Here is a 14,371-nt window from a genome sequence, read left to right as displayed (position 1 = left end):
ATCTTAGTACATAGCTACATAGTCAGTCTGGCTGAAAAAAGACAAAAGTCCATCCAGGTAAACCATTAAAAAAAAAAAGTTATGATCCTATACCCACAGTTGATCCAGAGGAAGGCAGCAAAAAAAAAAAAAAAACAGCAAAGCATGATTAAATTTGCTTCAGGGGGGGTGGGGGGGGGGGGGGGGGGAATTACTTCCTGATTCTACAAGAGGCAATCAGATATTCCCTGGATCATCTATACCTATAAATGTTAGTATAAAGTTATATACTGTGTAGTAGCAGCAGAGTTTGGCTGTTCTTCACTCAGTTTTAGGCCTCCTATACAGCTGTTTCTGTTTTAGTTAATGGCTGTGTTTCAACCTACATATGAAATTGATGATCAGTAGCACCTGCTTGGTCTAATTGCTAATCTTATACCTGAATCTAATCCTACAAAATTCCTGACTTTGTGCACAAAAGTGAGCAAGTGTAAAAATGTATGCTTGTTTGAAGCCAAAATGTAGTCACACCAAATATTGACTTGATTTAGATTTTTCTTCTGTTTGCACAGTTTGCATTTTGTAAATTGATAAAAAAAATAAACAATTAAAATACAGGTGAAACTCGAAAAATTATATTCTAATTTTTCGAGTTTCACCTGTATATATTTTTGCAGGCATTCTTACTGTACAGGAAAACTCATACAAATGAGCGCAGAGAGGCCACTCCAGGTGGAAACATGTGAACAGTTAATCATGAGCTCACCACTGCTGCCTTGTTAATCATATGCATGATGAAGAGAACTGGAAAAAAAGGCGCTGTGGAAAATGCTCTCAGACAAGCACCTTAGTGGAGGTGCATCTTTATTGGGTGAGATAAAGTAGCAAGTATAATAAAATTAACCAGCCTGAAGTGGACAGTGTGATTCCAATGGACGGCCCGTCCGCTCTGAGGGGAGCTGAGATCAAAGAATGCTCCTGTCGGCTTCAAATCACGTGGTGTCAGCGTACCAGCGTCCTGGGTGGTGTCACCATGGCAAACGAAGGCAGTGTCCGGCGTTGGCTTCAGCTGGGAGCATATGTGGGGTTACCAAGACGACATGTTTCGCGCAGTTGCGCTTTGTCAAGTCTCTGAGACTCTGAGACTTGACAAAGCGGAATCACACTGTCCACTTCAGGCTGGTTAATTTTATTATACTTGCTACTTTATCTCACCCAATAAAGATGCACCTCCACTAAGGTGCTTGTCTGAGAGCATTTTCCACAGCGCCTTTTTTTCCAGTTCTCTTCATTCTTACTGTACAGCATTTCTATACACCTGCCTAAAACGTTTACACAATACTGTACATTTGGACTTTAAATGCATTTTTAAATGCAACCAGTGGAAGTACTGGAATTTGACATGATATCAGCATCTTGTAATCGTTTGTACAGCAGAGATAGAGAGGGCAGGGCTGGGAATCAATTTGGTGTTCTGCACACAAATGACAGGGAACTTAATGATAAGAGGAAAGAGCCGAATGAGCAGAGAGATAATCTCATGAGTCTGCTGCTGCATATTTATTGTCCAGCCAGAAGGCTGGGAGTGTGGAGAAGAAACTGCTTTACAGTATGCCTTCTAAAGTTTAAAGCTGTGAGAAGTGGTGTTATCCAGCTGGCTATGCTGTGTAATGGGGCTGCGTATATCTCAGGAACGGATGGGCAGAAAAACATATCCAGCTCCATTATACAGTATATATTCCATCTCTTTACTTAGTTGTTTGCCTGGAGTTCATCTTTAAGCCCTTATGTGTATATGTCAGCAATAAAATTAAATATTAATGTCACATTTCACTTTTTTCAGCGGTGAGAGTGGAGCAGGAAAAACGGTGGCTGCTAAGTACATTATGGGCTACATATCCAAAGTATCTGGAGGAGGAAGCAAAGTGCAGGTATTGTAAATTATCATCAGGCATCAATTTCTCTAGATAGAAGACTTTGGTTTTCTAATCATTAGTGGGTCAAATAGGCGTTCATTTTCAACTGCAGTGACAAGAAAATTTAAAGGAGCAGGATGGAAAATGTTCCTTAAATGAACAAATTTCTGACACCATATATGGTTTTTGATTGGGAAATTACAATTTTTAAAAGCAAACAACATTTTGAAGCACTTTCAAATTTCATTTGTCAAGTAATCAAAAAAAAAAAAGTGAAAAAATACATTAAAAAATTTAAATATTGTAAAAAAATAATAAAAACTGAAGGGCTTATTCATGCGGGTTCTCTGGCCCATACAATGTGAATGAGTGGTTTTGTAGTGCAGCTGGAGCCGCCTGTTACTCTAAAGGGAGGCAGCAACTATACGAACACAGCCGCAGGTCCTAATTTGACAGATGTGCATGTGAGCATGAGTGGCCTTGAAGGCACACTGTCTATGTTCATGGTCATACACCTGCACCCACACGCCTGTCAAATTAGGACCTGTGACTGTGTTAGTACAGCTGCTAATTCCCCATGGTGTAATACACTATATTGCCAAAAGTATTGGGACACCTGCCTGTACACGCACATGAACTTTATTGACATCCCAGTCTTAGTCCGTTGGGTTCAATATTGAGTTGGCCCATCCTTTGCAGCTATAAAACATTCATCTCTTCTTGGAAGGCTATCCACAAGGTTTAGGAGTGTCTATGGGAATGTTTTACCATTCTTCCAGAAGCGCATTTGTGATGTCAGGCACTGATGTCGGACGAAAAGGCCTGGCTTGCCATCTCCACTCTAATTCATTCCAAAGGTGTTCTGTCGGGTTGAAGTGAGGACTCTGTGCAGGCCAGTCAAGTTCCTCCACCCCAAACTCGCTCATCCATGTCTTTATGGACCTTGATTTGTGCACTGGTGTGCAGTCATGTTGGAATAGGAAGGGGCCATACCCAAACTGTTTCAACAAAGTTGGGAGCATGAAAAGTTTTGGTATGCTGACGCCTTAAGAGTTCTCTTCACTGGAACTTAGGGGCCAAGTGAAAAACAACCCGCACCATATTCTCCCCTCCACCAAACGTTACACTTGGCACAATGCAGTCAGGAAAGTACCATTGTCCTGGCAACCACCAAACCCAGACATGTTCATTGGATTGCCAGACAGAGAAGCGTGATTCATCACTCCAGAGAACATGTCTCCACTGCTCTAGAGTCCAGTGGTGGTGTGCTTTACACCACTTTGTCCGATGCTGTGCTTTGCATTTGGTGATGTAATGCTTAGATGTAGCTGCTTGGCCATGGAAACCCATTCCATGAAGCTCATTTTACGTTGCTGTTGTTTCCAGTTGCTTCCACTTTGTTATAATACCAATAACAGTTGACCATGGAATATTTAGTAGCAAGGAAATTTCATGGATGGACTGATTGCACAGGTTGCAACCTATCACGGTACCAAGCTTGAATTCACTGAGCTCCTGAGAGTGACCCATTCTTTCACAAATGTTTGTAGAAGCAGTCTGCATGCCTAGGTGCTTGATTTTATACACATGTGGCCATGGAATTGATTGGAACACCTGAATCCAATGATTTGGAGGGGTGTCCCAATACTTTTGGCAATATAGTGTATGTTCTTGTATCTTATTTATGGACCTCTTTCATATAAGAACATACTAGTATAATGTCTATCCTGCCGTCAGCTAATAATGGAATCTTCTATTCTTCCAACCAGTCCATCCCCCACAGTTACTACCTTTTGTACCACTAGCCCCTCCCTCCTAGATTGTAAGCTCCAAGGAGCAGGGCCCTCCTATCCATCTTGTATTGAACTGTATTGTTGCTGTATTATCTCCCGTTATATTGTAAAGCGCTGAGCAAACTGTTGGCGCTATATAAATCCTGTATAATAATAATGTGTTAGCATAGCTGTATATGAATGAATGATGAATCTATAAGCATGGAATAAGACTGTTACAGTGTGAAGATTACAAACACTGCACGCTTGTGTAATGTCTTTTATTGTGTCCCTCCAGTATTGGGGGTGTCCCAATATTTTTGGCAATATAGTATATACAGGGTGTCCATACAGTCAGGACACATAGGCAAAATGCATATCTTCAATAAACTTCAATACACTTTTCAACAACATTTTATTTAATTGGAATATTGATCAATAACATCTTTAATGTGATTTCCACCATTTGTGATGCAAAGTTCCATGCACCTTGCAAAATCTACATGAACCCGATGCAGTAACTCTGCATTTACGTCAATTTGAGCACATTCATTCATGATGTTTTCCTTCAATTGATTTATAGCTGTGATTTTCATTGAGTACACCTTCTCCTTTAGCATACCCCAAAAAAAGAAGTCAAGGGGGTTATGGTCTGGTGAGCTTATATAATTATATATTATATACATATATAACGATATTTCCTATGTTTCCAGACTTTAGGGACACCCTGTAGACTTCCTATACACAGCTACTGCCACATAAACTATGGATTCATGCTACATAGGCCATAGCGCCCATGTGTATGAGCCCCATGACCTCATTCCCTTACAGAGCTTTATTTATTAACTCAGTACAGTTTTATCCATTAGATTTAGCAGGAATTTTGTAATGTATGTCATGTTTGTGTACGCTAATATTGATCTAGGAGCTGATTCACACATGTGTGCTGCGGATTGAAGCTCAGGTTTCACAGCTAATTGACAGTAGCTGTTCAGCGGTTCATGTCAGGTTTACATCAGGTTCAGGACAGGATTGGCTCAGGATTTTATCCTGTTCACACACATGTAGTTTAGAAACGGTTCCAATAGAAGTCATTAGCTTGTAATCTACACCTGAACCTGAAGGCACTGCTCAGACTCTTTTTCAAACTGCACTAAATCCGCACCTCCAGTGCACTGGACATATGTGAACAGGCACCATAGGAAGAAATGTTATTTCATATGTCATGTGGATTGGATGCGGTTCAAACCACATCCAATCCGCATATATGTGAACCAACACTTTGTGTATTTGTGGCGAAAAGAGTGTTTTGTTGTTTTTAGGGGGGGGGCTCTGCCAGGTACGCTTTATGGAGCCATGATATCTAACAGCAGTCCTGCTTGTAATACTTTAAAGTATAACTAAAGGCAAAGCATTTTTCAGTTTTGGATAAAGTGGAGATGGATTAGAACATCTGTCAGTCTCTTTTACTACCTCTGCCTCCATTAGAGAGATTCGCCATCTCTATTTGTCCTGTTTACTGTTATCAAAAGTGAAAGTAATAGAACATTCTAAATTTTGGGTTGTCCCCAAAACCTTAATATAGGGTAAATCTTCCATTGGGGGCAGTAGTTCTGGTGACTTGGGAGGCCCCAATGAATTCCCTTAATTTGCATGGATTTCCTCTCACTTTCTGTTTTAGCTATGGGGAGGGAAGGTAAATCTCCCCAATGGGATACAAATGGCAAAAAAAAACTGACAGGGGTCCGTCCAAAATGAAAAAAAAGCAGTTTTGCCCATAATTCTACTTCTACTTTATTTTCACTTGTGATGTGAGATACCAGAGCACCGCTAACATACTGGTGCTAACAAAAATCTGTTCTAAGAAAATAAGTAAGGTGCTACTTCAAAACTCCTTTGGAACAATTTAGTTGCCTAGCTGTTCTGTTGATCCAACAGATTTAGTCATTTCTGAGTAACTGACCCAGAATAGAGGCAGATAAGGAGCAGGAGAGGGCTTCTGCTACCAAGAAGAGAAAAGCAATATCCCTGATAATAAGTCTGATCATTACAAGATCAGGCAATTAATTTCATGTTTCATTCCCTGAAAGATAAACTTGTGGTTTTTATATTATCTAATAAGCCAATGTGAGAACATCTCTCAACATTTTACTCAGCTAAATGTACACTATGTATACTGTAATGTTTAAATTTGTCCCCTTTTTTTCATTTTCCAGCATGTAAAAGATATCATTCTTCAGTCTAACCCTCTTCTTGAAGCATTTGGCAATGCCAAGACGGTCAGGAACAACAATTCGAGTCGATTTGTAAGTGTGTGAAGTAGTGCATCAATGGTGGATAAAAAACATAAAGGAGATTTTTTTAGAATGAATACAAATCCCGCAAATCTGTTGGGAAGCTGAATGATAGCAGTTGCTTCCTACAACCAAAATTACCCTCTACAACTGGAGGCTTCCAAGTACCTCTACACAAGAACTGGTACTAGTTATGGGCAGGTGCATTACTATGCATAATACTGAAAGGGTGTGCTTTGTCCCAGATCCTTTCCAAAAGTAGATCAAGATGGCCACTATAAGGCCTGGAGACAAGAGATCCAGTGAGGACCTCCACTGCTTCCTCTTGCCATTGAATCTCCCATTATGTACAAGAGTACCGTACTAACCAAGTTGCCTGCTATTCTGCACTGTATACATGATTATTGACGGTGCATGCATGCCAGTTATGGAAAATGATAAATAGGAATGTGCACTTGTTGTGTTTACTTGGCCATTAAGGAAACACAATTTTTTAAAAATTTCCATACCTATTCACTTCAGCTCTGGAAAGTTTTACCACCTTCATGACCAGGCTATTTTTTGCTATTTGCACTGTGCTCTTTTAACTGCTAATTTCGTGGTCAAGCAATGCTGTATCCAAAAGAAAGTTATATCTTTTTTAACACACAAATAGTGCTTTCTTTTGATGGTATTTGCAAACATAAAAATTGCTGTGCTGCCTCTCCCAAAAACCACTTTAAATAATAAATGAATGAATGAACTCCCTACTGCACAAAGGGTCCCCACAAATGTGCATGTGCTATAATGCCCCGTGGGCTGGCAATTAAATCCCTCCTCCCCAGTGACTAAATCCTAAATAAACCAATAAGTAAATACAAGGTGCCTAAATGACAATAGTGCTAAAAATAGCACATATACAATGCCATAAATTGTGTATACAGTGAAATTGTATAATTGTATAAAACAATATATATATATATATATATATATATATACATATATATATATATATATATAAATATATATAAGTCCCAATAATGTGCAAACATATAAAAGTTCCAAAACAGATGAAAGTTCAAAAATAATTCCAAAGAAACCCCCATCCGCATCTGTTGTCAATATTAAGAGGTACCGTAGTAAATCTTCTTATCCATAGCAATTCTCTGTGCGTAGTGCTCCAATTTTTGCTCCCCCTCCAGAGCCCCACTCACCACAGATAATTGACCACCTGGAATGGTAGGTCAAATATCGCATAAGATGTTGCAGTGCTCTCCTGCAGAAAAGTTTGCTGTCTGTGTGGTCTTGACACTTCTATACCCTGATGACAGACTCCATAGTGGAAAGATTAATTGTTCGCGACAAAACTCCTCCAGAACCTCCACAGTACTCCTCCACCACCATAAAACATCAAAGGGAAACTTCCATAGCATAACATTATATTTATTAGGTAAAAAACATTTAAAATTGCACTTACATAAAAACCATGTGTATGGCACTTTAAATCCCAGCAAAAAGCAATTCCTTCTCAGAGGACATGTGTAGCGCTATTAGGCTCCAGCCTACATGTTTCGTTGTATGACGCTCTTGATGATGTCAGGACTTGCTGTTAGGACTTGAGTCAGGGGGTGGGGGTGCCCTGTACACGTAAGAGGCCAGCAACATAAAGGGACATCACTGTGCCTATACGGGCTTCCCGTCAGCAGTACATTGCAGGTGGGCGGCCTGCAAGTGGTTATACAGAATGAGCATATTTTGTGTGTTGTAGGTCATAATGGAGAGCAAATTTTCCTAAATTGTCCTTTATATACAGAACTGGCTTGATGCTCTTCCCAAACACAGAGTTGAAGGCCAAAATGGAGGCATCCCATGTAAATAGAATTTTTGTTGAAGACATTGTAAGATAAACATTGATGTGTTCAGAAGCCAGAAAGAAATTGCAAGGAAGTTGGCTAAAATGTCTACACTGCATATAGTCCACCAGCAGGGTCTTGCTTTTTTTTAACAAAACTGGAGATTTTCCTTAAAGCTATGTTAACAGCCTTGCTGTAGGGGTTAATAAAGTGTAATAGAAGGGTTGATATGCTTAGTTGTCCTGTATAATATGCAGCTTCAGTGCTGATCGCTTTCACCTAGAAGCACTAGGGTCATCGGTTCAAATCCCAGTCATGACAGTACCTGCCTGGAGTCTGCATGTTCTCCCTGTGCCTGTGTGGGTTTCCTCCGGATACTCTGGTTTCCTCTTACACTCCAAAGACATGCTGGTAGGTCAATTGGCTCCTGTCTAAATTGGCCCTAGTATGTGTATGTATGAATGTGACTTAGGGGCCTTAGATTGTAAGCTCCTTGGGTTTTTAATATGTATAATATGTAAAGCACTGCATAAATTGACAGCACTATATAAGTACCTGTAATAAATAAATAAACCAAAAGCCTTTTGGTCATATGATGTGTGCTGAAAAGGAATCGGAGCGCAAATCATCAGCTTCAAAAAAAAAAAAATCATATGCACAAAGGTTTTAATTTTGGGATGAGCTTCTGAGAACCCAGAGCAGCATTTTCTCAAGGAATGGTAAGTTTTTTAGCTCTTTTATTATTCCTAATTACCCATCTTCGCAAGCCTAAAAAAGCTTTACATTATTTCAAGATTAGGTCCACTTTAAGGGCCGGTTCACACTATAGAAACGCAGTCCAGATGCGTTCCGGATGCATTTTTGCATGCACTTTTTTTAAGTGTTTTTTGGCGCATTCCGGTGTGTTTTTCCAGTTAATTTTTTCCCCTCTATTTTTCTCCAATTTAAATAGGGACATGTGCGTTTTTGGTGCGTCTGTTGCGTTACGGTACATTTTTTATGCGTTTTACTGCGTTCCAGTACAGTTCTGTACAGAAAAAATGCAGCATGTTATACTTTTTTATCTGCAACTGGAACGCACTGGAACTGCTAGCACTCATGTGAACTATGACAGGACTTGAAAAAGCCGCTCGCCCGCTCGACAAATGTGAGGAGAAATTCCTCTGTGGCGAGTGGCTGCGAGATGAGAGCACAGATGAAGAAGCATGGAGCGACTGCACATGCGCTCCAAGCCTCATTGTGAAGTCGAGTTCCGGTTTACAACTTCCGGTTTCCGCGGCATCGCCATTGCAGTGGCAGCACCGCTGAGGGGACACATGCAGGAGAGGTCCGCTCTCCTACGCTGAGAGGAGACACTCTCTCCACTGCCGTGGGGGACTTGAGGCCCGCTCTCCACCGCCATGGGGGACACGAGGCCCACTCTACACCTCCTTGGGGGACATGAGGCCCGCTCTCCACCGCCTTGGGGGACACGAGGCCCGCTCTACACCTCCTTGGGGGACACAAGGCCCGCTCTCCACCGCCTTGGGGGACACGAGGCCCGCTCTCCACCGCCTTGGGGGACACGAGGCCCGCTCTCCACCGCCTTGGGGGACACGAGGTCCGCTCTACACCTCCTTGGGGGACGCGAGGCCCGCTCTACACCTCGTTGGGGGACAGGAGGCCCGCTCTCCACCACCTTGGGGGACACGAGGCCCGCTCTTCACCGCTTTGGGGGACACGAGGCCCGCTCTCCACCGCCTTGGGGGACACAAGGCCCACTCTACACCGCCTTGAGGGACATGAGTAAGGTTTGTGCCTGGCTAGAAGGTCTGGACTTGAATTTTAACCCCTGAACTATGACATTGACAACCATATAACCTACTTTCTGTGCATTTTGGATGCAGTAAAAAAGCAACTGAAACGCATGTAGTGTGAACTGGCCCTAAGTCATGAACAAAGAATAAATCTATTTAAAATTGTGAAATTGTGTGAAACTAGCATTTGTAACACCATTTTTCTGCAAAATGTTGTAAATAACAACTATTCTTTTCATACATTCAGGGTCCTTTAGATTTTTAAAGTAAATGGAAAATGTTCAAATGTTGCATTATTAAGAAAGGGGTGAAAATTTCTACTTGAAAGATCCATGTCTACAGTGTTTTGTACGCTAAATTATATTATTATGTAGAAATTGCTGCATTTGTAAGACAAAGCTGTGTCTACAGTTACTCTATGGCGACAAGCAGAAATTGGCGAATCTTTTTTGCAATAGGGAAGATTCAAGGCAAACTACTGACTATTTTCAGCAATACGATATCTAGATAATTTGCCTTTACGTTTTATTTGGAAGGTTTCATAAGAAAAAATTGCAATCACTGGAGCAACACATCTAAACATCTAAACATTTCAGCTATAACATTTTGGTTTCTTATGACAGGGTAAATACTTTGAAATACAGTTCAGCCGTGGAGGAGAGCCAGATGGAGGCAAGATATCAAACTTTCTGCTGGAAAAATCCCGTGTTGTTAACCAAAATGAAAATGAGAGAAATTTTCATGTCTTTTACCAGGTAAATATAGAAATGTGGAAACACAAAGAATTCATATGAAATCAAGTTCATGTTTGCTATAGTAAATAAATGTGTTCTAAGCATGTGCAAAATGCAGTAACTCATAGTAATGAGTAGCTCTCAAACTTCAAATAACATCAATGCCAGAGGTAATAGTTTTTTACACATTGCTATTACATTAAGTTGCATCTCCTTTTGTTATGTCACTTCATTTTAAAGCTGTGTGCAGTGGGGGTTAGTTACTAAAACTGGAGAGTGCAAAATCTGATGCATCTCTGCATAGAAACCAATCAGCTTCCAGGTTTTATTGCCAAAGCTTAATTCAACCAGCAGAAGTTAGAAGCTGATTGGCTACCATGCACAGATGCACAGGATTCTGAGTGCACCAATTGTAGTAAATTTACCCCATTGTCGTTTAGGGCTCATTCACACTTATGAGCACATTTTTGGTGAGTCAATGAGTGTTGTTCTGACCATGCCCAATAAATTTTAAAGGCATCACTAGACTTGTGCGTTCCTTTTTCCCCCATACACTACAAAGCAACAGTAACATTGTTAAAGTGATACTAAAGGATACATTTTTGAGGTAAAATTTTTAGTGCCCCATATGGTTTACAAATGTTTGTAACTGATTGCTGCCTCCACCCATATGGAAGAAAAATATATTTGAAATATATTTTAAAAATATTAAAAAATATTGACATATATTTGAAATGCTACAATTTTGGCCATATTCAATATACTTCAAAATATATGTCAATTAAAAAAAAATATATATATATATATGTATATGTATGTATATATATATATATACAGTTGCAAGAAAAAGTATGTGAACCCCTTGGGATTACGTGGAGTTTTGCATGAATTGGGCATAAAATGTGCTCTGAACGTCATCTAAGTCACAACAATAGAAGAACACAGTCTGCTGAACATAATACTACACAAACATTAGATGTTGCCATGGTTTAATTGCACATAACATGTAAACATTCACAGTGCAGGGAGGAAAAAGTATGTGAACCTTTGGACTTAATAACTGGTTGACCCTCCTTGGCAGCAATAACCTCAACCAAACGTTTCCTGTAGTTGCAGATCAGACCTGCACAACGATCTGGAGTAATTTTGGACCACTCCTCTTCACAAAACTGTTTCAGTGTAGCAATATTCTTGGGATGTCTGGTGTGAATCGCTCTCTTAAGGTCATGCCACAGCATTTCAATCGGGTTGAGGTCAGGACTCTGACTGGGCCACTCCAGAAGGCGTATTCTGTGCTGTTGCAGCCATTGTTTTGTTGAATTATTTGTATGCTTTGGGTCATTGTCCTCTTGCATCACCCATCCTCTGCGGAGCTTCAGTTGGCGGGCAGATGGTTGTACGTTTTCCTGCAAACTGTCTTGATAAACTCTGAAATTAATTTTCCCATCAATGACAACAATCCGTCCAGACCCTGAGGCAGCAAAGCAGCCCCAAACCATGATGCTCCCTCCGCCATGTTTTACAGTGGGGATGAGGTTTTGATGTTGGTGTGCTGTGCCTTTTTTTCTCCACACATAGTGTTGTGTGTTCTTCAAAAACAACTCAATCTTGGTTTCATCTGTCCACAGTATATTTTGCCAGTAGTGCTGTGGAACATCCAGGTGCTCTTTTGCAAACTTCAAACGTGCTGCAATCTTCTTTTTGGACAGCAATGGCTTCCTCCGTGGTGTCCTCCCATGTACTCCATTCTTGTTTAATGTTTTCCTTATTGTAGATGTGTCAACAAAAATGTTAGCATGTGCCAGAGATTTCTGTAGGTCTTTAGCTGACACTCTGGGATTCTTCTTTACCTCATGCAGCATTCTGCGCTGTGCTCTTGCAGTCATTTTTACAGGACGACCACGCCTAGGGAGAGTAGCAACAGTGCTAAACTTTCTCCATTTGTAGACAGTCTGTCTTACTGTGGACACATGAACATCAAGGCTTTTGGAGATACTTTTGTAACCCTTTCCAGCTTCATGCAAGTCAACAATTCTTGATCGTAGGTCTTCTGAGAGCTCTTTTCTGCGAGGCACGGTTCACATCAGACAGTGCTTCTTGAAACCAGTAAACCCAAAACAGGTGTGCGTTTTTTTTAAGGGCAGGACAGCTGTCAGCAACACATCCAATATCATCACACTGATTGGAGTCAAGGTTGGCTCACTCCTGGCTCCAATTAGCTCTGGGAGAAGTCATTAAGCTAGGGCCTCACATACTTTTTCCTCCCTGCACTGTGAATGTTTACATGTTATGTGCAATTAAACCATGGCAACATCTAATGTTTGTGTAGTATTATGTTCAGCAGACTGTATTCTTCTATTGTTGTGACTTAGATGACATTCAGAGCACATTTTATGCCCAATTCATGCAAAGCTCCACTTAATCCCAAGGGGTTCACATACTTTTTCTTGCAACTGTATATATATACTGTATGTTGAAATGCGTTTTTATTACATAATATATGAAATATATTTTTAAAAATACATTTCAAATATACCGTATGTCTTTAAAAATACAAATCTACATTTTTGGAATGCATTTACAAATATATGTAAAAATATATGTTAAAATTACTTTTTTATATGTTGAAAAAATCTGAAGAATATATTTTTTAAAATATATTTTTCAAATGTATTTTTAAATATATTTGTCATATATTTTGTAATAAAAATGCGTTTAAAAAAATCTGAAGAATATATTTTTAAAAATATATTTTTGAAAAGCATTTTTAAAAATTTTTTTTAGATATTTTGTAATACAAATTGTATTTCAACACACAGTATATATATATATATATATATATATATATATATACTGAAATATATTTTGAAATATATTGAATAAGACCAAAATTGTAGCACATTTTGTAATAAAAATGCATTTCAACACACACAGTATATATATATATATATATATATATATATATATATATATAATTTATTTATTTTTTTAAATATATTTTGAAATATATTGAATATGGGCAAAATTGTAGCATTTCAAATATATGTCAATATATTTGGGAAGAATATTTTTTAAATATATTTCAAATATATTTTTCTTCCATGTGGGCCAATGCACTTCTTTTGTCTGTCTGTTCATGCTTCATCGTTTATGCGTCTACTTGAAAAATCTAAAACATAGAATTTTAGAAAAAAATGTAAAAATGTTGATGCCAAATGTTTACATGCAAAGAACAATATTACATTTTTCAACATATTTTTATCAGTATATGAAATCAAATTATACCAATAATCTTAGTTAGGCTTAGTTAGTTAGGCTCTTATATTGTAAACTCCAAGGAGCAGGGCCCTCCTAACCCTCTTGTATTGAACTGTACTGTTGCTGTATTGTCTCCTGTTATATTGTAAAGCTCTGAGCAAACTGTTAACGCTATATAAATCCTGTATAATAATAATAATACTAATAATAGGCTAATTTTGCTTTTGAAACTTGCTGCTTAAAACATTTAAATGTGAGCTATTATTGTACAGTTAAAGCGAGTAACTAATTCCTTTTAATCTTTTAAAGCTGATAGAGGGAGCTTCACCAGACATGAGACAAAATCTGGGCATTATGAATCCAGATTACTATTTCTACTTAAACCAGTCAGATACTTATAAAGTGGATGGGACCGACGATAAAAATGACTTCTGTGAAATGATGGTAAACATTTATGAATTCTATATCCCTTAATCTGAATGAGTGATTTATGGAATAATTTGCTATTATGTTTATGATTTGATCATGGCATTGTCCATATCTGCTTTCACTAGAATGCCATGCAAGTCATTGGTATTACTGGAGAACACCAGCAGATGGTCCTACAGATAACAGTGGGCATTTTGCATCTGGGAAACATCAGCTTCCAAGAACAAGGAAACTATGCCATGGTAGAATGTGCTGACTGTGAGTAGTGCTTTCTCAGATTAATTATCGGTCAACTATGTTCTGTCTAGAGGAGAAAAAAACATATTGAGGCATCCTGAAATCCTTCTATGAAAAATAAAAG

General features: G+C 39.1%; 1 protein-coding gene across 1 annotated transcript in view; it reads left to right on the top strand.

Annotated features, from left to right (window-relative positions):
* The window catches only part of MYO1F (myosin IF), a 129,724-nt gene that overhangs the window by 64,178 nt on the left and 51,175 nt on the right, over positions 1–14,371 (top strand). The window contains exons 5-9 of the mRNA XM_089670007.1: positions 1,823–1,910; positions 5,884–5,973; positions 10,213–10,344; positions 13,891–14,025; positions 14,136–14,268. Coding sequence (XP_089526133.1) covers positions 1,823–1,910; positions 5,884–5,973; positions 10,213–10,344; positions 13,891–14,025; positions 14,136–14,268 — 578 coding nt within the window. The remainder of the gene's footprint in view (positions 1–1,822; positions 1,911–5,883; positions 5,974–10,212; positions 10,345–13,890; positions 14,026–14,135; positions 14,269–14,371) is intronic.

This window comes from Staurois parvus, unplaced genomic scaffold, assembly GCF_062004578.1.
Source record: "Staurois parvus isolate SC_StPar_1 unplaced genomic scaffold, SC_StPar_1.0 ptg000086l, whole genome shotgun sequence".
Taxonomy (NCBI): domain Eukaryota; kingdom Metazoa; phylum Chordata; class Amphibia; order Anura; family Ranidae; genus Staurois; species Staurois parvus.
Note: the sequence above shows the minus strand (reverse complement) of the source record. Positions and strands in the feature narration are given on the sequence as shown.